The sequence below is a fragment of the Neoarius graeffei genome, chromosome 19 (genome assembly GCF_027579695.1).
Source record: "Neoarius graeffei isolate fNeoGra1 chromosome 19, fNeoGra1.pri, whole genome shotgun sequence".
NCBI classification, from domain to species: Eukaryota; Metazoa; Chordata; class Actinopteri; order Siluriformes; family Ariidae; genus Neoarius; species Neoarius graeffei.
In genome coordinates, this window is record NC_083587.1 from 45,908,271 (window position 1) to 45,932,949 (window position 24,679).

The window sequence follows — 24,679 nt, forward strand, 5'->3', positions numbered from 1 at the left end:
ACAGACTTCCAACTTTATTAAGTTTTTTTAATAGAACAATTGATGAATTTCAGGCCACGTGGTCTCACTGAATTCAGAATTGAATACAGAACAGCGTACATTTTACAGAATTAAAATGTTTATCCGTTCTTGAGATATTACAAATCAAAGATGAAAAAAAATGGCTTAATTTTTAGAAAAATGTCGTAATATTCTGTATGAGGATCACATGGTCCAAAATGGGCCTCATTAACGAATGAGATCAAATGTTTTTTCTTAATAACTTTTTTTTTTCCAAAATATTTACATGGAAATTGGCAGGCACATAGATGGTTGTATACTGAATACAAAGTTTAAAAAATTAGTAAAAACAAATTCTGCAAACTAGTATTTAATTACGGCGGCACGGTGGTGTAGTGGTTAGCGCTGTCGCCTCACAGCAAGAAGGTCCGGGTTCGAGCCCCGTGGCCGGTGAGGGCCTTTCTGTGTGGAGTTTGCATGTTCTCCCCGTGTCCGCGTGGGTTTCCTCCGGGTGCTCCGGTTTCCCCCACAGTCCAAAGACATGCAGGTTAGGTTAACTGGTGACTCTAAATTGACCGTAGGTGTGAATGTGAGTGTGAATGGTTGTCTGTGTCTATGTGTCAGCCCTGTGATGACCTGGCGACTTGTCCAGGGTGTACCCCGCCTTTCGCCCGTAGTCAGCTGGGATAGGCTCCAGCTTGCCTGCGACCCTGTAGAAGGATAAAGCGGCTAGAGATAATGAGATGAGAGATGAGTGTTTAATTACTATTACTTGTGCTAATTAGGTAAAACCGTTAAATCTGTACACTCTCTTCTTCAAAGTTTCACCAAATGGCTTTATTTGTGCAATATAAAGCTGATCTTAACTCTCATTTATACATCACAAAGAAGGAGAAATAAATGTTAATTATAAAATATGCATAAATAAGCATTGAATGTCATTCACATCTACCATTCTCTATCAAAATAAAAAAGTAATAAAAGATTATTTCTAATACCCTCTTTGCGCTCTGTAGGGCTTTGTATTTCTAAGTAGGGCCCATGTTTCTATGAAAGAATATTAATGATTATTTCGATTAATATTCATAGCTTTCAAGGTGAACCTCAAAAGAACTGTGTGAGCCACATCTAATAAACAATACTAATTAATTGAATCGAAATTGACACTCGTGTTTCTGACGTCCGTTTTTTTAAATATCATTCCAACCACTAAGATCTCAATATTTTTCATCAAAGCAACTGCAGTTATATTCTAAAATAGTTATTTATTTATAGGAATCAGTTTGATTTGAAAAAATAAGTACGTAAAGCTATGAAAACTCACTTGAAAGTCTCCTGTGAACCATAACATCAAAACTAGCTGACAGAAAATTTTGCTGAATACTTCATCAGAAACAGTGAGAGCGAGAGAACATCCCTGTAAAAGTTATCTGATTGATATTCATGAGTAATCCAGTTGGAAACTGATCAGAAGAGAGAGCGAGAGCCTGAGCGCTTTCCCGTGACTCAAAAAGCACCGGCAGTTTCCCGACGTCATGTGAGCAGAGTTTTTACTCTGTTGTACCAACTTCAACCTGCCGTTACTCCCAAAGTACTGAATAGATCTTAACGACATACATTTCTTTGGAAAGCAGAGACTATAAGCTTTTTAATGATAGTATTCATGATAGAAAATATTCAAGAGTTAAGCAATGACAGATTTAGAAACTTAAATGAGCGTCTGCATGTACAGTTTTCACAGCACGGCCAGCGAGCATCTGATATGCCTACCATTACCAGCATGGCCATTGTATGCCTGTCTTTTGTGTCTGCAGTAGGATATATGGAAATGTTTATTGAGGCATTCATCCATCCATCCACCCATCCATCATTAAATTGAATATTACAAAAGACTGTTGCTGATACAGTGGATAAATTAACCTCGTCTTCGTTCTTGCACTAACATCCTGTCCTTCTCTTTAAAGATTCTGAAATGCACACAGTAACTGAATCTCTGTTTGCCATTTAGAGCAAGAATAAGTCACAGTGGCTCGATCAAGCTATCTATCTACATGACCATCTATACAATTACCTACATCATCCTCTTCATATATGAAGCTGAGGTAATAATTACTCATTTTATATAATACTTGTTTTAAAGTATTCCTTTTTTTTTCTTGCATGCAAAATGGAATGTTGGGACTCCAAAATGTTTATGCGTTTTTCAGTGTGTATATATATATATATATATATATATATATATATATATATATATATATATATATATATATAAAACCCCGATTCCAAAAAAGTTGGGACAAAGTACAAATTGTAAATAAAAACGGAATGCAATGATGTGGAACTTTCAAAATTCCATATTTTATTCAGAATAGAACATAGATGACATATCAAATGTTTAAACTGAGAAAATGTATCATTTAAAGAGAAAAATTAGGTGATTTTTAATTTCATGACAACAACACATCTCAAAAAAGTTGGGATAAGGCCATGTTTACCACTGTGAGACATCCCCTTTTCTCTTTACAACAGTCTGTAAACGTCTGGGGACTGAGGAGACAAGTTGCTCAAGTTTAGGGATAGGAATGTTAACCCATTCTTGTCTAATGTAGGATTCTAGTTGCTCAACTGTCTTAGGTCTTTTTTGTCGTATCTTCCGTTTTATGATGCGCCAAATGTTTTCTATGGGTGAAAGATCTGGACTGCAGGCTGGCCAGTTCAGTACCTGGACCCTTCTTCTATGCAGCCATGATGCTGTAATTGATGCAGTATGTGGTTTGGCATTGTCATGTTGGAAAACGCAAGGTCTTCCCTGAAAGAGACGTCGTCTGGATGGGAGCATATGTTGCTCTAGAACCTGGATATACCTTTCAGCATTGATGGTGTCTTTCCAGATGTGTAAGCTGCCCATGCCACACGCACTAATGCAACCCCATACCATCAGAGATGCAGGCTTCTGAACTGAGCGCTGATAACAACTTGGGTTGTCCTTCTCCTCTTTAGTCCGAATGACACGGCGTCCCTGATTTCCATAAAGAACTTCAAATTTTGATTCGTCTGACCACAGAACAGTTTTCCACTTTTCCACAGTCCATTTTAAATGAGCCTTGGCCCAGAGAAGATGTCTGCGCTTCTGGATCATGTTTAGATACGGCTTCTTCTTTGAACTATAGAGTCTTAGCTGGCAACGGCGGATGGCACGGTGAATTGTGTTCACAGATAATGTTCTCTGGAAATATTCCTGAGCCCATTTTGTGATTTCCAATACAGAAGCATGCCTGTATGTGATGCAGTGCCGTCTAAGGGCCCTAAGATCACGGGCACCCAGTATGGTTTTCCGGCCTTGACCCTTACGCACAGAGATTCTTCCAGATTCTCTGAATCTTTTGATGATATTATGCACTGTAGATGATGATATGTTCAAACTCTTTGCAATTTTACACTGTCGAACTCCTTTCTGATATTGCTCCACTATTTGTCGGCGCAGAATTAGGGGGATTGGTGATCCTCTTCCCATCTTTACTTCTGAGAGCCGCTGCCACTCTAAGATGCTCTTTTTATACCCAGTCATGTTAATGACCTATTGCCAATTGGCCTAATGAGTTGCAATTTGGTCCTCCAGCTGTTCCTTTTTTGTACCTTGAACTTTTCCAGCCTCTTATTGCCCCTGTCCCAACTTTTTTGAGATGTGTTGCTGTCATGAAATTTCAAATGAGCCAATATTTGGCATGAAATTTCAAAATGTCTCACTTTCGACATTTGATATGTTGTCTATGTTCTATTGTGAATACAATATCAGTTTTTGAGATTTGTAAATTATTGCATTCCGTTTTTATTTACAATTTGTACTTTGTCCCAACTTTTTTGGAATTGGGGTTTTGTATATATATATATATATATATATATATATATATATATATATATATATATATATATATATATATATATATAATTATGAGATTTACTTAATGTTCACATTAAACATCAGATTGGGGGAAAAGGTGATCTCAGTGATCACATGATTTGTTGGCATGATATTTGCGTAGTATTTCTGAAACTGCTGAACTGTTCATGCACAACAGTCTCAGGAGTTCATTAGTGTGAATGGTGCGAAAAACAACAGAAAATGCAGAGTGTGGTAGTACTTCAGGTGGAAATGCATTCTTCATGAGACAAGTCAGAGGAGAATGGCCAGCCTGCTTCCTGCTGAGAAGAAGGCTACGGTAGCTCAAATACCCACTGTTTACAACCACGGTGAGCAGAAAATCATCAAGAGAATGTACAACACATCAAACCTTGAGGCGAATGGGCTACAAGAACAGAAGAACACATCAGGTTTCATTCCTGTCAGCCAAGAACAGAACTCTCTGGCTAAACTGGGCACAGGGTCAACAAAACTGTACAGATGATTGGAAAAATGTTGCCTGTCTGATGAATCTTGATTCGAACAAGGGGGCAGAAGGTAGGGTTTGAATTTGGCATTAACATCATGAATCCAGGGGTTTGAACCAACTTGCATTGTGTCAACAATTCAGGTTGTTTGTGATGGTGGGAAATGTTTTCTTGACACACACACTTGGACCCTTAATACCAGTCAAGCATTATTTAAATGTCAGTCTATCTGAGTATTGTTGTTGATCACTTGCATCTCTTTATGGCCACTATTTACTCATCTTATGTTGGCTTCCTGCATGATCATGCACCATCATGAGAGAGAATAAGAAACCAAACCTACAAACATAGCCGTCATGAACTTTAGTTCTCACAAACTCGCATCATCGTCTACAAACATGGCCACCTTGGACTCTAACTCCCAACATGCACACTCACTCGGTGTGTCTCAGTTCACATACTTCCATATTCACGCTTGCTATTTTGAGTGCATAAGTGCGTTCACACTGGCAAGTATGGCAACATGACGTGCACTGAGTGCCTGGATGGTGTATTCAAAATGGATAAAATGTTGAGTGTGCAACACTGGACACTTCTCACCCTCAATGGTCACCATCTTGGCTATGTAATGGAAAGGGAGAGACCACCAACTTTTTCTATTTTCAGCCAATTGGAAGAGGGCATGTCCTTGACTCAAGTAGTGATGTAATTTCCACAATGCAGACAAGCAAGGAAAATTTAAAATGCGTTCATTTTTAAGAGGTAAACAAAAAAAGCCAGCAGATATACAGTATTTGGTGGGTTATGCAACAATCATGTCCAAATGTTGCAATCATTATTTCAGGGAAGTGAACAACACAAGTAAGTGCATGGAAGTGGACCAGAGGGGAACCATCAGGGCCTTCTAGGCCTTCAGAGAAGGCCCAAACATATCAGCATTTCAGTTGTTCAATTGCTTATACAGTGCCTTGCAAAAGTATTCATACCCCTTGTACTTTTTCACATTTTCCCACCTTACAACCACGAACTTAAAAGTTTTTTATTGAGATTGTATGTGATAGACCAGCACAGAGTAGCACATAATTGTGAAGTGAAACGAAAATGATAAATGGTCAAAATTTTAAACAAATAAAAATCTGAAAAATGTGATGTGCATTAGTATTCAGCCCCCCTGTGTCAATACTTTGTAGAGCCACCTTTTGCTGCAATTACAGCTGCAAGTCTTTTGTGGTATGTCTCTACCAGCTTTGCACATCTAGACACTGAAATTTTTGCCCATTCTTCTTTGCAAAATAGCTCAAGCTCAGCCAGATTGGATGGAGAGCGTCTGTGAACAGCAATTTTCAAGTCTTGCCACAGATGCTCAATGGGATTTGGGTCTGGACTTTGACTGGGCCATTCTAATACATGAATATTCTTTGATCTAAACCATTCCATTGTAGCTCTGGTTGTATGTTTAGGGTCATTGTCTTGCTGGAAGGTGAATCTCCTTCCCAGTTTCAAGTCTTTTGCAGCCTCCAACAGGTTTTCTTCCAGGATTGCCCTGTATTTAGCTCCAGCCATCTTCCCATCAACTCTGACCAGCTTCCCTGTCCCTGCTGAAGAAAAGCATCCCCATAGCATGATGCTGCCACCACCATGTTTCACAGTGGGGATGGTGTGTGCAGGGTGATGAGCAGTGTTAGTTTTCCGCCACACATAGCGCTTCGCATTTAGGCCAAAAAGTTCAACTTTGGTCTCATCTGACCAAAGCACCTTCTTCCACATGTTTGCTGTGTCCCCTACATTTCTTATGCCTGTCTTTCAACAATGGCTTTCTTCTTGCCACTCTTCCAAAAAGGCCAGGTTTGTGGAGTGTACGACTTATAGTTGTCCTGTGCACAGATTCTCCCACCTGAGTTGTGGATTTCTGCAGCTCCTCCAGAGTGATCATGGGCCTCTTGGCTGCTTCTCTGACCAGTGCTCTCCTTGCTCGCTCTGTCAGTTTAGGTGGACGGCCATGTCTTGGTAGGTTTGCAGTTGTGCCATACTTTTTCCATTTTTGAATGATGGATTGAACAGTGCTTCTTGAGATGTTCAGAGCTTGGGATATTTTTTTATAACCTAACCCTGCTTTAAACTTCTCCAGAACTTTATCCCTGACCTGTCTGGTGAGTTCTTTGGTCTTCATGATGCTGTTTGTTCTTCAGTATTCTCTAACAAACCACTGAGGCCTTCACAGAACAAGTGTATTTATGCTGAGAGTAAATTACACACAGTAGGACTCTATTAACGAATTAGATGACTTCTGAAGGCAATTGATTGCACTGGATTGTATTTAGAGGTATCAGAGTACAGGGGGCTGAATACTAATGCACATCACATTTTTCAGATTTTTATTTGTTTAAAATTTTTAAGACCATTTATCATTTTTGTTTCACTTCACAATTATGTGCTACTCTGTGTTGGTCTATCACATAAAATCTCAATAAAAAAACTTTTAAGTTCGTGGTTGTAAGGTGGAAAAATGCGAAAAAGTTCAAGGGGTATGAATACTTTTGCAAGGCACCGTAATTGCTTTCATTCTTTAATTTCTTTCATCATTTCATTATAATTATTCTCTTCTAATTCAGCCTCATTTTCTATCAAATTTTCTTCAGAAATGAAAGAGTTACTGTCCTGAAAATATTAAAATCGAGTTATCCAATTACATTTTTGTTTGTTTGTTGTCTCTAGGCTGAAAAGAGTTCAGAGCCGGCTCACTCATTAGTTAGGACTTCATTGCCGGGACAGAAGGCCATGGCAGTGTATGTTTATGTAGGAAGTGACAGATGAATTAACCAATCAGATTTTGATTTATAGTGGGAGGGAGCAAAAACGTATCGCCCTCAGCCTTCTCAAAGCCCAACGCAAGCTTAACCGCAAGTCGGCACCATCAGTGCAGCAGTGAAGTCACCTTCCAGACGGTGTAGTGTTCATCAGTAGTGTTAGTGAAGGTTAATAAAGCGGTCAAGCCAGTGCTATCGAGAGCAAGTAGCACAGGCTAACAACCAACAAACTAAGATTTCTGTCTCCAAACTCACTCTCCATGCACATTCACTACAGTATTTTTCACTCAAACTTAAGTATTCATTTACCTCTGTAATTTACTTAGTTACTTTTAAAATCAACATTGACAACAACTACACACAACAGAGTGACCTGGCAGCCTGCTGTGCAAATCCTTTGCCCTGTTGCTTTTTTGGTGTCTGGCTAAGTTTTGGCTGAGCTGAAGTCCCAGCTCTAATAGTAACGGTTTGCCGCTGGTAAATGCACAACACAAGTAAGTGCATGGACATGTACTCACAGAAGTACACGAATTGAAACACAGCGTCTGTCACATTCATAGTCACCTGTCTACTGACCTTATACCTTGACTCAAGTCACCATTCACCTCAATAAAACGTTCACAAAGCCCACAGTTTTTTGGTTTTAACATATCAGGTCTTTGTCATCTTGTTTGTTATCCTAGTTTTAACCCAACCTTGCTATTGCTGTTTGGTTTTGAGATTCTGCCAGACCTAGTGTATACTGTTTGCTGATCGCCTCTCTTTTGCCTCTTTTCTGACACTGTTTCTTTCCCTATGTTTTGGATTTTTCACCAGCCTGCTTCTTTAAAGCATAAAGCATCACTTGCAATTTTCTCGCTACATGACACATCCATGGATCTTTTTAAAAACCTGTGCTTGCCTCATACGCTAAATTTGCGTGCAATGCCTGGTGCCTCAGGCTTTCTGTATACAATTAACTGTAGCTGCTGCCGCCCCTAAAGGCCAAACTCATTTTTCATCATAGAATAGTTCCACCTAGATCCAGAGGCTCTAATAATAGAGATAAGGGCTTGCTATGTCTGACTTTCCTCTACCTTATCAATACTTCTCTCACTACCACTAGTCTGGTCATAGTTTATCATTTAACAAAGTAAATGTTAGTTTACTCAGATTATTATTTGAACATTTACTCATATATATATTTACTCATATATATATATATATATATATATATATATATATATATATATATATATATATATATATATATATGAGTGATTCCACGCTTATGGGTACTGAAATGGGGACATGAACTTATTTTTAAAAATTCACCTAAAACCATTTCTTTTTTTACCATCAGGTCACAAAACATGTAATCTTTAATGAATGATATGTTAAAAGATAACTTTAATTTTCTGAGATGTAATAAAAACATATTTATATGCCAAAGTCAAGCCTATGAGTTCTAAAATGATGTCTGTTACATTACTTCTGTTACGATTGTCCATCTCGCGTCTGTTACAAATTAATTACAATCTAGCTATATACCATGTTAATCTTATTGAAAGAATGTGTATGTTTATTCTACTACACATGTTTATTAATTATATTTGCTAAAACATCACCTTGCTATGTTTCAAAAAGTAATTCTACATTGTTAAAATTGAGAATATATATGTCCACAACACTTCTGTTACGTTCTGACTTTGGCATATAAATATGTTTTTATTACATCTCAGAAAATTAAAGTTATCTTTTAACATATCATTCATTAAAGATTACATGTTTTGTGACCTGATGGTAAAAAAAGAAATGGTTTTAGGTGAATTTTTAAAAATAAGTTCATGTCCCCATTTCAGTACCCATAAGCGTGGAATCACTCATCTCATCTCATTATCTCTAGCCGCTTTATCCTTCTACAGGGTCGCAGGCAAGCTGGAGCCTATCCCAGCTGACTACGGGCGAGAGTCGGGGTACACCCTGGACAAGTCGCCAGGTCATCACAGGGCTGACACATAGACACAGACAACCATTCACACCCACATTCACACCTACGGTCAATTTAGAGTCACCAGTTAACCTAACCTGCATGTCTTTGGACTGTGGGGGAAACCGGAGCACCCGGAGGAAACCCACGCGGACACGGGGAGAACATGCAAACTCCGCACAGAAAGGCCCTCGCCGGCCACGGGGCTCGAACCCAGGACCTTCTTGCTGTGAGGCGACAGCGCTAACCACTACACCACCGTGCCGCCCGGAATCACTCATATATATATATATATATAAATAAAACAACTACTCAGATTTATTTAGTAATTTCAGTGAAAAGTGTGTGGGTACAAGAATGTAAATCTGGACCCACCAACAGATCCCATGGGTTTAATGGGTTAAACACAAATACTGTAACACTAACATTTCCATATGCGTTGGAAGGAAGACACTACAATTTATTTGCTTTTGTATCTTGGAGAGATTTGCATTTATGATTCATTTTCCAGCTACAGTTATTAGTCATATCCCAGATGCATCAAATATTTGTATTTTCCAAGAGCTGCTGCTATGATTATAAGCTTTTACAGTCCTCATAAACCTGTATTATGCTCATATTAAGACTCCTCATACCTTACATTTTGCATGTTTTATCACAATCACAATGCCTTTTCTCTGTGACTTGCGACTTACTGTATTTATTACATAAAACCCTATTATCCAATGCCATCCAGAGTTCTGCTTTGCCTCGTCTCCAGGTAGTTTTTTCCTTACCACTGTCCTTGCTTATTAGAGAGCAGATTTCCTTGTTTATCTAGACCCAGATTTCTGTGAAGTTGCTTTGCACAGATAGACAATATGGCCAGAAATTTGAATGTAGTTGAACCAAGCCATCACACCCATATGTGGTTCTTCCCCAAACTGTTGCATACAATTATATAGAATGTCTTTGTATGCCGTAACATTATAATTTCCTTTCACTGGAATGAAGAGGCCCAAACATGCTCCAGCATGACAATGCAGCTGTGCACAAAGCAAGCTCTATGGAGACATGTTCTGTCAAGGATGGTGCAGAGGAACTCGAGTGGCCTGCACAAAGCCCTGACCTCAACCCCAATGAACACTTCTGATCTGAATTGGAACACTGACTGCACCCCAGGCCTCCTCAGCGAAAATCAGCGCCTGACTTTTTTAATGCCCTTGAGGCTGAATGAGTATATCCCCACAGCTACGCTCCAAAGTATAATGGAAAGCCTTCCCAGAAGAGTGGAGGATATTATAACAGCAAAGGGGGACTAAATCTGGAATGAGATGTTTAACAAGTGCATACTGGTGTCCATGTTACTGTTGTTCTTTATTCTTATAGTTAACTGAATCTGACTAAGTTCTTGTTATAAATATGTGTGTATAGTTTTTTGATCCAGGTGAAGTACTGTATGCTTATGACAGTCCTGCTGGGTATGGGCTGATGGGCCTCCAGCTGCTGGCATATGTTTGGTTCTGCTATGCTGTGTTGGTGTCTCTTAAGCATTATCCAGAGAAACAGCCATTCTACATCCCGTTCTTTGCTGCATACACTCTTTGGTGGGTGAAAAAGAAGTAATACATTTTCTCATAACCATAATTGTTCGAATATTATGTAGACAACAGTGCTGAAATTGCAATGTGAAATTGTACATAAATAGTGCACAATATCTTACATCTATCTGTTTAGTATAAATCTTTTAAATGATTTCTAATGTGATATAATATTTCATATTTTTATTTTTCTGGCAGGTTTTTTGCTGTACCTGTCATGGCTCTTATTGCCAACTTTGGCATATCTCGATGGGCCCGGGAGAAGATTGTCAATGGTATTCAGCTCGGCATCCACCTCTATGCCCACACTGTCTTTTTAGTAAGTTTTTTGTTTGTTTGTTTTACGAAGAATGTTACGCTACACTATATCACTTTACAGTGTCTTTCAAAAGTATTCATCCCCTTGGTGTTTGTCCTGTTTTGTCACATTACAAGCTGGAATTAAAATGGATTTTTGGGGGGTTAGCACCATTTGATTTATACAACATGCCTACCACTTTAAAGGTGAAAATTGTTGTTTTATTGTGACACAAACAATAATTAAGATGAAAAAACAGAAATCTGGAGTGTGCATAGGTATTCACACACACCCAAAGTCAATACTTTGTAGAGCCACCTTTTGCCGCAATTACAGCTGCAAGTCTCTTGGAGTATGTCTCTATTAGCTTAACACATCTAGCCACTGGGATTTTTGCCCATTCCTCAAGGCAAAACTGCTCCAACTCCTTCAAGTTAGATGGGTTGCATTGGTGTACAGCAATCTTCAAGTTATGCCACAGATTCTCAATTGGACTGAGGTCTGGGCTTTGATTAAGCCATTCCAAGACATTTAAATGTTTCCCTTTAAACCACTCCAGTGTAGCTTTAGCAGTATGTTTACGGTAATTGTCCTCCTGGAACGTGAACCTTCATCAGTGACTACGTTTACATGCACATCCAAATCGAGCTGCTGTCGGTAATCGAGCTGAAGGTCCCAGCAGGGTGCCAGAGAAATCCAATCCTATATGCACACGATGAAATCGAGCTATTGTGTGAGGTGCATTGTGCACCTGAGCCACAGGTGGCGCTACACGCCCCATCGTGTTGGTACACTTCCGGTTGTCGTCATGAAGAAGAGCTATTCAAGAGTATAAACAAAGTTATCAGCAGTGTTGCCAGATACTGCTGACGTTTTCCAGCCCAAAACATGTTCAAATCCGCCAAAATGCACTTAAAACCGCCCAATCTGGCAACACTGGCAGTTCCGTGTTCACAAGTTCCGTGCTCAAGCTGTTAGGCTTGCTCTAACAGACTGTATGGCTACAAACTGTCCTGCGCAGACCACTGTTTTGTAAGACAACTTATTTTGGACAATTGTATGTTTTTCTAAAGTCCATTTTTTGCTTACAAAAAATTTTTTTTGCTTACAATTTAACTTGTGTCTTAATAAACACACAAAAAGTTCAATTGTTTTGCTTTTATTGACATTCTTCAGATGTTGGACATATACACACACACACACACACACACACACACACACACACAAATACAATGACTTGTTTATGTACACAATTCACAGCTATGCAACAGCTGTATAGATGTATTTGGTGATACAGTAAGTGAGCTAAATTTTAGCAGTGCAAACAATGCCACAAAAAGAAAAGATTCATGCCATTGTCATGATTTGTTGTCATGCCGACTGAGGCTGTTGTGTTTCCCGCTTGTGGTCTCATCACTCGTCACTTCTGGAAGGGGCAGTGCTGAAGTAAGTACAGTGGTGCTTGAAAGTTTGTGAACCCTTTAGAATTTTCTATATTTCTGCATAAATATGACCTAAAACATCATCAGATTTTCACACAAGTCCTAAAAGTAGATAAAGAGAACCCGATTAAACAAATGAGACAAAAATATTATACTTGGTCATTTATTTATTGAGGAAAATGATCCAATATTACATATCTGTGAGTGGCAAAAGTATGTGAACCTTTGCTTTCAGTATCTGGTGTGACCCCCTTGTGCAGCAAAAACTGCAACTAAATGTTTCCGGTAACTGTTGATCAGTCCTGCACACTGGCTTGGAGGAATTTTAGCCCATTCCTCTGTACAGAACAGCTTCAACTCTGGGATGTTGGTGGGTTTCCTCACATGAACTGCTCGCTTCAGGTCCTTCCACAACATTTCGATTGGATTAAGGCCAGGACTTTGACTTGGCCATTCCAAAACATTAACTTTATTCTTCTTTAACCATTCTTTGGTAGAATGACTTGTGTGCTTAGGGTCGTTGTCTTGCTGCATGACCCACCTTCTCTTGAGATTCAGTTCATGGACAGATGTCCTGACATTTTCCTTTAGAATTCGCTGGTATAATGCAGAATTCATTGTTCCATCAATGATGGCAAGCTGTCCTGGCCCAGATGCCGCAAAACAGGCCCAAACCATGATACTACCACCACCATGTTTCACAGATGGGATAAGGTTCGTATGCTAGAATGCAGTGCTTTCCTTTCTCCAAACATAATGCTTCTCATTTAAACCAAAAAGTTCTATTTTGGTCTCATCCATCCACAAAACGTTTTTCCAATAGCCTTCTGGCTTGCCCTTGTGATCTTTAGCAAACTGCAGACGAGCAGCAATGTTCTTTTTGGAGAGCAGTGGCATTCTCCTTGCAACCTTGCCATGCACACCATTGTTGTTCAGTGTTCTCCTGATGGTGGACTCATGAACATTAACATTAGCCAATGTGAGAGAGGCCTTCAGTTGCTTAGAAGTTACCCTGGGGTCCTTTGTGATCTCGCCGACTATGACACGCCTTGCTCTTGGAGTGATCTTTGTTGGGTGACCACTCCTGGGGAGGGTAACAATGGTCTTGAATTTCCTCCATTTGTACACAATCTGTCTGATTGTGGATTGCTGGAGTCCAAACTATTTGGAGATGGTTTTGTAACCTTTTCCAGCCCGATGAGCATCAACAACACTTTTTCTGAGGTCCTCAGAAATCTCCTTTGTTCGTGCCATGATACACTTCCACAAACATGTTGTGAAGATCAGACTTTGATAGATCCCTGTTCTTTAAATAAAACAGGGTGCCCACTCACACCTGATTGTCATCCCATTGATTGAAAACACCTGACTCTAATTTCACCTTCAAATTAACTGCTAATCCTAGAGGTTCACATACTTTTGCCACTCACGTATATGTAATATTGGATAATTTTCCTCAATAAATAAATGACCAAGTATAATATTTTTGTCTCATTTGTTTAACTGGGTTCTCTTTATCTACTTTTAGGACTTGTGTGAAAATCTGATGATGTTTTAGGTCATATTTATGCAGAAATATAGGAAATTCTAAAGGGTTCACAAACTTTCAAGCACCACTGTAGCTCGAATACGTAGCTCAATAGGGTTTACATGCACTAAGTAGCTCGGCAGAAATCGCATAATCTAGGTCGTGTAGCTCGATTACGAGAAATCAAGTTCGGTTCAATTTCAGCCGAATTAAGGTGTATACATGGCATTTTGAACTTCGATTTCAGTCGAGCAATGGCAGAAATTCGATTCTCTCTATGTGCATGTAAACGCACTGACAGTCTCAAACCTCAGGCTGACTCAAACAGGTTTTCCTCCAGAATTGCCCTGTATTTAGTGCCATTCATCTTTCCTTCAGTCCTGACCAGCTTTCCTGTCCCTGCAGATGAAAAATATCCCCACAGCATGATGCTGCCACCACCATGCTTAACTGTAGGAATGGTGTTCTCAGGGTGTTGGGTTTGCACCACACATGGCATTTCCCATGATGGCCAAAAAGATACATTTTAGTCTCATTTGACCAGAGAATCTTCTTCAATGTGTTTGGGGAGTCTGCCACATGCTGTTGGGCAAACTCCAAATGTGCTTTCTTAAGCAATGACTTTTTTTCTGGCCACTCTTTCGTAAAGCCCCATTCTGTGGATTGTACAGCTTACAGTAAAGTGGTCCTATGGACAGATACTCCCATCTCCGCTGTGGATCTTTGCAGCTCCTTCAGTGTTATCTTTGGTGTCTTTGTTGCATCTCTGATTAATGCCCTCCTTGCCCGGTCTGTGAGTTTTGGTGGGCGGCCTTCTCTTGTCAGGTTTGTAGTGGCGCCATATTCTTTCCATTTTGCTATAATGGATTTAATGGTGCTCCCTGGGATATTCAAAGTATGGGATATTTTTTAGAACCCAACCTTGATCTGTACTTCTCCACAACTTTGTCTCTGACCTGTTTGGAGGCTCCTTGGTTTTCATGTTGCTTGCTTAGTAGTGTTGCAGAGTCAGGGTCCTTCCAGAACAGGTTGATTTATCCAGACATCATGTGACAGATCATGTGACACTTTGATTGCACACAGGTGGATCTTAATCAACTAATTACGTGACTTATGAAGTGAATTGGTTGGAGCAGCTCTTATTTAGGGGTTTCATATGAAAGGGGGTGAATACCTATGCACACTCCAGATTTCTGTTTTTTCATCTTAATTATTGTTTGTGTCACAATAAAAAAAAAAATCACCTTTAAAGTGGTAGGCATGTTGTGTTAATCAAATGGTGCTAATCCTCCAAAAATCCATTTTAATTCCAGCTTGTAATGCGGCAAAACAGGACAAACACGAAGGGGGATGAATACTTTTGCAAGACACTGTATACACTATATCAATGTAAAATCACTACATGTTTGCAGTCAAATCAGGTTTTAAATGTATGGCAGTACTGAGTTTTCTTTCTTTTTCTTTTGCTCTTTATTGCTGGGCTATTTCACACTTTTACACACTTGGATGAATAAATGACTTCAAATATTTGTAGGGTTTGGGTCCACAGCCATTTAGGAATAACAGTGAGAGGAAGCACAGTGTTATGAGCACATCACTAACTTCATTCCACCCATGCTTGATTATCCTACGGAACGAAGGGATCCAGGGCAGAGCATCAAACTGCACTCCATTTGGCAGCCAGTAGCTCTAATCACTACAGATAGTTGAAGACTCAGGGAAGGGTTCCAGAGAGAACTTGCACATTTGGATAACTTTATGCCCTTGAACCAGCTTGAGTCCCTCTCAATCATTCTGGACTACCTACTACTTAAGCAGCATGACCACCAGCCCCAGAAACTGTTAAAAAGCCCTCTAGTGCATCATCTTGCACAGAATAGTAAAGTCAAGTCAAGTTTATTTGTATAGCGCTTTTAACAATAAACATTGTCGCAAAGCAGCTTTACAGAATTTAAACGACTTAAAACATAAGCTAATTTTGTCCCTAATTTATCCCCAATGAGCAAGCCTGTGGCGACGGTGGCAAGGAAAAACTCCCTCAGATGACACGAGGAAGAAACCTCGAGAGGAACCAGACTCAAAAGGGAACCCATCCTCATTTGGGCAACAACAGACAACATGACTATAACATTAACAGTTTTAACATGAAGACAGTTTCGTTGATGTTGTAACTCTTCATTGATGGAAACTTGAGTGCAAAACTGTTCATGACAACTGCAGTCCTAAAGTTAGCAAGTCAACTGTAGTCCTCAGCCATAAAAGCATTACTGTAAGAGTCCAGAGCGTCCTCCAGGTGTAACTTTCAACTGTCCTCATGGGGCCGTCCTCCACAGGAGCGATGCGATAAAACTCCAACCAGACACAGGGCACCAGGATGGATCAGGCAGGTCCGAGGGGCAGAAGAGGTCAGCATCTCAATCTCAGGACCAACATGTAACTCAGAAGGACAGATTGGGGGGGGGGGGACAGGTTGTTAGGTATGCCCTAAAAATGACACAAGTATTAAGTCTGTGTGGTAGGCTCGCAGAGACGTACCACACAACAATAATACACAACAATGGCATGTTAATATGGTTAAAAAATATCATGAGCTGCTCTGGCTGGATGCTTAATTGGGTGATGGGAGCACACTCCTCAGCAATGATGGGATGCAGATGGGACCCTTAGGGCTGGCCAAGACAATTCAGTTACATTTCACCGGATCTGGGATATGTGGCAGAATGTCTGATGGCCGATTCCCTGCAGGCTACGATAGCCAGTCGAGGTCTCCACCCTCTCCACCAAAAGATTTCCTGTTGACTCCATGTAACTCAGAGGGACAGATTTTTTTTTTTTTTTTTTTGGGGGGGGGGGAAGAAAACACAGGTTGTTAGGTATGCCCAATGTCACCTGAATAAGTAGGAACAGTATACATATTGCACTGAGTACAAGCAGGGACTCCGGCAACTAACTATGACAGCATAACTAAAAGGGAAGAGCCAGAAGGTAACACAGGCATGAGGGAGCCCCGGGACATAAAGCAGCAGCCACTACACCATCAACAAACTCGAGTGAGCAAGCGAGTGGGGACTGACAGCATCCATATATCCCAGTTTACTAAAACACTATGTCTGAGGACCCTCTAGATCTACACTTTTACCTCATAAACACCATTAACACAAGGCTTGACTAAACAGATATGTTTTCAGCCTAGACTTAAACACTGAGACTGTGTCTGATTCCCGAACATTACTTGGAAGGCTGTTCCATAACTGTGGAGCTTTGTAAGAAAAGGCTCTGCCTTTCCTTCAACACATCTCCACACAGACTCTCCTGGTGACCAGCTGAGAAGGCATTCCCCAGGGCACCTGTACTTCATTATCCAGACCTAGCAATCCAATTTCTGGTAAGAGTAGACTTCTCTGTCCTGCATTACATACCCAAGATTGGAGCCAATGGAGGTCATCACACCTCTCTTGACCTTCACTGTGGTTGTCCTCGTCTCCAGTTCTCCTGCAGCAGTCAGATATTTTGCTGAGGCATTCACGTCCACTATTCCTTTTCCAGTTTCACTCTTTGAAAAGGCATGAAGTGCCTTGTTCCTTTGGTTCTATTTTGGTCCTGCCCAGCCTAGGTTTACTCCCCAACTTTGTTCCCTTGTTCTGTTCTCCTGAGACCCAGCAAATCATTTTTGTCCACTGTCGTAGACATGTTTTTGCTCATCTCTCCCATACTATGCATTTCCTAGTATTACAGTGGACATGTTGTAAAATTTGAATAAAATTAAGTTTTAACATTTTTTTTTGCAATGTGTGTTTTTTTTTTTTACCACCCCAATACTTATGTTTAAAAAAAAATCAAAATTAAAAACTTTTTTCCCTGTGTTTCAGAAGGCTATGGTAGTGGGTTTTTTTTGTTTGTTTGTTTACAATTATGTATTTTACTTGTCAAACTCCACCTGCGGCGGCACGGTGGTGTAGTGGTTAGCGCTGTCGCCTCACAGCAAGAAGGTCCGGGTTCGAGCCCCGTGGCCGGCGAGGGCCTTTCTGTGTGGAGTTTGCATGTTCTCCCCGTGTCCGCGTGGGTTTCCTCCGGGTGCTCCGGTTTCCCCCACAGTCCAAAGACATGCAGGTTAGGCTAACTGGTGACTCTAAATTGACCGTAGGTGTGAATGGTTGTCTGTGTCTATGTGTCAGCCCTGTGATGACCTGGCGACTTGTCCAGGGTGTACCCCGCCTTTCGCCCATAGTCAGCTGGGATAGGCTCCAGCTTGCCTGCGACCTTGTAGAACAGGATAAAGCGGCTACAGATAATGAGATGAGATGTTTACAATTATGTATTTTACTTGTCAAACTCCACCTGTGGCGGCACGGTGGTGTAGTGGTTAGCGCTGTCGCCTCACAGCAAGAAGGTCCGGGTTCGAGCCCCGTGGCTGGTGAGGGCTTTTCTGTGTGGAGTTTGCATGTTCTCCCCGTGTCCGTGTGGGTTTCCTCCGGGTGCTCCGGTTTCCCCCACAGTCCAAAGACATGCAGGTTAGGTTAACTGGTGACTCTAAATTGACCGTAGGTGTGAATGGTTGTCTATGTGTCAGCCCTGTGATGACCTGGCGACTTGTCCAGGGTGTACCCCGCCTTTCGCCCGTAGTCAGCTGGGATAGGCTCCAGCTTGCCTGCGACCCTGTAGAACAAGATAAAGCGGCTAGAGATGATGAGATGAGAACTCCACCTGCCTGTGTTTGGACCCCTACAATAGACTGTGCTGAAGAAGAAGCCTTTATTTGTCACATGTACACTCAAGCACAGTGAAATTCCTCCTCTGCATTTAACCCATCTGAAGCAGTGAACACAAATGAGCAATGAGCACACACACACATACCCAGAGCAGTGGGCAGCTATGCTACAGCGCCCAGGAAGCAGTTGAGGGTTAGGTGCCTCACTCAAGGGCACTTCAACCATGATACGGAGGGAAGGGAAAGTATTGTTCATTCACTCAACTCTCCCCACATTTTTCCTGCCAGTCCCAGGATTGAACTGGCAACCCAAGGCTGCTTCTGGAACCTTCAGGCCATGGCTGCCTCCATGTGGCCAGTTGTGGTTGTGTTTTTGGGTTTTTTTTTATTTTTTGCTTTTGCAAGGCACCTAATAAAAGTATGCCATAGAAGGCTGCCAAGTTTATGGTGTGTTGGGTGTTTTTTCCATGGCAACGTGTATTTATGATGGTTTTTTTGATCGGCTTGATATAAGCTCTGTAAATTATTTTTATTGTTATGCCCGGTTCTGCATAACTTAGAATACTGACTTCCAAGTGCGAAAACTACTGAACTGTTTCAAAAATCGAACTTATAATTGAAAATGCTTGTTTTAAAAAAAATCTAATGTGACTTGAAAATTTTACCCTACATTTGAAATGACACTCATTATTCAATAGGACATAAGTACTACGGGGGAGAACTATACACGTCTAACATTGCTTTTTCTCTGTTTCTTTTTTTATTAATAATCCTCCTACAGATCATCACGCGTCCATCAGCAGCTAATAAGAATTTCCCTTATCATGTGCGAACGTCTCAAATTGGTATACTACTGTCGAGCCCTAAAGAGATGGGGGCAGAGAGCTTCCCTCATCATGCCTACGGGAACAGCACCTTCCTGGGAGACTCTCAGCCGAACTTCACTGAACTCTTCTCCATCCAGTCAGTGAGTTAAAAAAAAATCATTTCATTTTTTTAACTGAAATGTTCATCATCAATATTTTTATGGACAGTAGTTATTTATGATGTCATTCATTTTGTTGTAATTATTTCATTTTTCTGAAATGAGGTCTCCGTGAAAAATATAAACGAGGCCATGGGATGGAAGGGACAAGAAATGGCTCTGAACCCCGATCCAAAGATCATCACCACATCATCACCGGTCGACTTTTCAACACCATTTAGTCCTGTTAGGCCACCAACCAACTCCACTCTATCGCCTCCTCCGAGACTATCCTCTCATTTTACTGAATATTTCAGCATGCAGGGCAGAACAGTCTCTCAAGCATAGTGAAGTAGACGTAGGTCTTTGGGATCATCCAAATCAGTTTTTCAAGATACAAAAGTGTTAGCGTGGTTTGTCAGAAAACAGAATATTACGTGTGTTTTTCTGCAAAGAGGATTTGCACCAGAGATATATTAAGACAGCAGGAGATATGAAGTGCTAAATAAAAAGCAATAAATATTTCAGCCAGATTAAGGTGACTCTTGAGAAGACATTTTGGTTGTACATAGCACAGTATATTACAAATGTAAGATATTCAGTATGCAGAGTTTTAAGATACAGATATTTTATGTGTAAATGTATTGAAGTGTAAGATTTTTTAAGTGTAAAAAGTTTGTTTTTTTTAATGTACATATTTTCCAAGTGGTGCTGTTAATATTTGCATTTTCATGCCATTCTATTTGAACTGAAATGGAGTATTCAAAACCAATAGCAACAACTATGTGAATAATTTCATGTTTCAGTTTGTTTGTTGTGCATTATAAACACAAAATGGATCTTTTATTTTAACTGAGTACATTCAATTAACATAGGTAATAAGATCTGCTTACAAAAGGGAGGAAACACATTCTTTCCTCCCAAAACAATATCGCTAGTTCAATACCTGCAATAATTGCCTTTAGCACTTTTATGCATGTTGCTTGTAAACGAAAGTAAGTTCAAATCCATGTTTAGTTTTGCTCTTTCGTGCACCCAGGTGCAATTTGCCTTGTAAACCAGCTCTCATTCAAACCCTTAGGCAAGAAATGGCAAAATAGGAATAATAAGGGGGAAAAAAACGATTTAGGCGCATAATTATGAAAGCAGTTTAAAAGTATTAATTTAGAATTTTAATAGGGTACAGTACATTTGTGAATTGTGAATTTTTTTCCTTCTGTAATAGAGATTGAGATATATTTAATGCATGTCAGACAATTCAACACATGGTTATTGGTGAGGTTATTTGACATAGTGATGTAACTCTCCTTTAACTGAGACTATGGCACATTTTATGTTTCTCAGTAGATTTTAATAAAAAAAAAATATTTATGTATCTTGCCTGCATTATTTACTTTTTATTCACGTTGAGTGCACTTCGGAAATATTTAAATAGGCAATTTATTGATTTAGTTAATTTTTTTAGTCATGCGCCTTAATATTTTAATACGCTGTGTCTCAGTATAACTAGCTCACAAAGCTACTGGTCTTTGAACTTAAGACAACATGCAGTGTCCTGGTTTAAAAGGGAAAACCACTTATACATTTTATATCTCATCTCATCATCTCTAGCCGCTTTATCCTTCTACAGGGTCGCAGGCAAGCTGGAGCCTATCCCAGCTGACTACGGGCGAAAGGCGGGGTACACCCTGGACAAGTCGCCAGGTCATCACAGGGCTGACACACAGACACAGACAACCATTCACACTCCCATTCACACCTACGGTCAATTTAGAGTCACCAGTTAACCTAACCTGCATGTCTTTGGACTGTGGGGGAAACCGGAGCACCCGGAGGAAACCCACGCGGACACGGGGAGAACATGCAAACTCCACACAGAAAGGCCCTCGCCGGCCCCGGGGCTCGAACCCAGGACCTTCTTGCTGTGAGGCGACAGCGCTAACCACTACACCACCGTGCCGCCCACATTTTATATGATGAATGAAATATTTTACACTCTCCCAGGCCAATATTTCTCTTCTGAGCTCTTTATGTTCATCAGCAAGCATGAATTTACAGTGTATAAGAATTCTTTCCCAGTAAGCTGACCCAATTAAGTTGCATTTAGTTGTATCTTGGGAGAAACATTTCATTCTATATTTATGGAATAAGTTATGATATTACATGTATAGGCGGCACGGTGGTGTAATGGTTAGCGCTGTTGCCTCACAGCAAGAAGGTCCTGGGTTCGAGCCCCGGGGCCGGCGAGGGCCTTTCTGTGCAGAGTTTGCATGTTCTCCCCGTGTCCGCGTGGGTTTCCTCCGGGTGCTCCGGTTTCCCCCACAGTCCAAAGACATGCAGGTTAGATTAACTGGTGACTCTAAATTGACCGTAGGTGTGAATGTGAGTGTGAATGGTTGTCTGTGTCTATGTATCAGCCCTGTGATGACCTGGCGACTTGTCCAGGGTGTACCCCGCCTTTCGCCCATAGTCAGCTGGGATAGGCTCCAGCTTGCCTGCGACCCTGTAGAAGGATAAAGCGGCTAGAGATAATGAGATGAGATGAGATTACATGTATAATTTTTACCTCGCCTACAACAGAGTAAGCAGGGCGAGGTATTGTAATCAGTGCTGTTTGTTTGTATGTCTGTCTGTTAACAATCTAGCGTCTAGACAGTTGCACCAATTGACTTCAAATTTTCAGGGTAGGTGGGCAATGGGGCGGCACGGTGGTGTAGTGGTTAGCGCTGTCGCCTCACAGCAAGAAGGTCCTGGGTTCGAGCCCCGGGGCCGGCGAGGGCCTTTCTGTGCGGAGTTTGCATGTTCTCCCCGTGTCCGCGTGGGTTTCCTCCGGGTGCTCCGGTTTCCCCCACAGTCCAAAGACATGCAGGTTAGGTTAACTGGTGACTCTAAATTGACTGTAGGTGTGAATGTGAGTATGAATGGTTGTCTGTGTCTATGTGTCAGCCCTGTGAAGACCTGGCGACTTGTCCGGGGTGTGCCCCGCCTTTCGTCCGTGGTCAGCTGGGATGGGCTCCAGCTTGCCTGCGACCCTGTGGAACAGGATAAAGCGGCTAGAGATAATGAGATGAGATGAGGTGGGCAATGGTCCGTAGAGTACCTGATTAAATCTGAGGTAATCGGATCAAGGTGAAGGTCAAGGCCACTGGAAAAGTCAACCTTTCGGTCAAAATAGCATATTTTCCACTATAACTCAAAAACAGTTACCGATAGACAAATGTTTACTATTATGAGCAAATAGGAACTCCCATATAGCCTTTCACTTAGCACCAAGATCTTTGACCTTGAGTGACCCTAAAAGGTCAAACTCAAGGTCACGGATTTTCAGAGGGTTATAACTTGAAAACGGTTGATGGTAGACAGATGTTTACCATTATCAACTTATAGGAAGTGCCATACAGGCTTTCATTTGGCACCATGATCTTTGACCTTGAATGACTTTGAAATGTCAAACTCAAGGTCATGGATTTTCATAGGACTATAACCTGACAGCTGATGATTGAGAAATATTACCATTATCAACATATAAAATAAGTGCTGCCGGGCAGAGGTCCAGCCCAGATACCTCTGAGCCTCCAAGCTTGTATTCAGATGACGATAATGAATTCAGAACCCTTATAAAAGCAACAACACAATCATTCAATAAGCCACCACAGCAATTTAATTTGAACTGTCTCCTCCAGTACAGAACCTCTGCCACACCTTAAAAATCTCCTTTTCAGCCACATTTGAATGTAGAGACAGTTAATGGCCCAAGAGCAGAAGTGGTAGTCATGGCAGAGCATGACGATGATGGTATAAAAGGACTGGGCAGGATGTAAACCCTGAACACCAGGTCCCATTAGTCTAAAAAGCAGCAGCCAGAGTCCCAACCAAAACTAGATCCATGCTATAAAATGTATACAATAATTATAAAATACAGCGCTGAATACATGATACACTATAAAGCACTGAATGGTGACCTCCTGGTCTTTTCTAATTGGTGTTCAGAACTGAGACATGGTCTCAATCTTCTAATCTATTTTTATGTTTTGCAATGACCATTTTAGCTGTGGTCTGAATTCAAGAGGGAGGTCCACATAAACTATACAATTTACTTATTCAAAATATAACTTATTGCATTCATTGTTGTTTTTAGGCTGTATAATTTTGCTCATTTTTATAGAGGATGTCAGTAGTTCTATAGAGAACTATGTCGTTCTATCAAGACTGACATTATTAAGACTGAATGACACGACAAAAATGGCAAAACTGGTTGATAAAAGGCAGCACGGTGGTGTAGTGGTTAGGACTGTTGCCTCACAGCAAGAAGGTTCTGGGTTCGAGCCCAGCGGCCGACGGGGGCCTTTCTGTGTGGAGTTTGTATGTTCTCCTCGTGTATGCGTGGGTTTCCTCCGGGTGCTCCGGTTTCCCCCACAGTCCAAGGACATGCAGGTTAGGCTAATTGTTGGCTCTAAATTGACCGTAGGTGTGAATGGTTGTTTGTCTCTGTGTCAGCCCTGCGATGACCTGGTGACTTGTCCAGGGTGTACCCCGCCTCTCACCCTGCACAGGATAAGCTGTTACAGATGATGGATGGTTGACAAAAACATTATTCTTTAATCACTCACTTTAAAAATATAATAAAAACAAATATAATAGTAGTTAGTAGTACCACCTTTGCATGATTTCAAATTTGGCTACTGCCTCTAGATGTCAGCAAACTTCTAAACTCGGCCTCGTACTCACTTTATACCATTCTGTGTATTATTCTAAGACTGTTGGTGGTGCTGTTACACACTGTTCCACAAAAGTCCAAAATAATGAATGCTAAAGTTAAAGATTAAATCATCGATAGGCACCATAGTGGTGCAGTGGTTAGCACTGTCACCTCACAACAAGCAGGGTCTGGGTTTGAACCTGCCGGCCAACTGGGGTCTTACCTGGGTGGAGTTTGCATGTTCTTCTCATGCCTGCATGGGTTTCCTCCAATCCTCTGGTTTCCTCCGACAATC

The 24,679-nt window shown here is 40.9% G+C and overlaps 1 protein-coding gene across 1 annotated transcript in view; it reads left to right on the forward strand.

The window, feature by feature from the left end:
• Window positions 1-20,289, forward strand: part of tmem145 (transmembrane protein 145) — a 62,888-nt gene extending 42,599 nt beyond the window's left edge. The window contains exons 11-15 of the mRNA XM_060900167.1: window positions 2,009-2,102; window positions 10,579-10,751; window positions 10,944-11,064; window positions 19,503-19,688; window positions 19,812-20,289. Coding sequence (XP_060756150.1) covers window positions 2,009-2,102; window positions 10,579-10,751; window positions 10,944-11,064; window positions 19,503-19,688; window positions 19,812-20,033 — 796 coding nt within the window. The 3' untranslated portion in view covers window positions 20,034-20,289. The remainder of the gene's footprint in view (window positions 1-2,008; window positions 2,103-10,578; window positions 10,752-10,943; window positions 11,065-19,502; window positions 19,689-19,811) is intronic.
• Window positions 20,290-24,679: the final 4,390 nt, after the last annotated feature.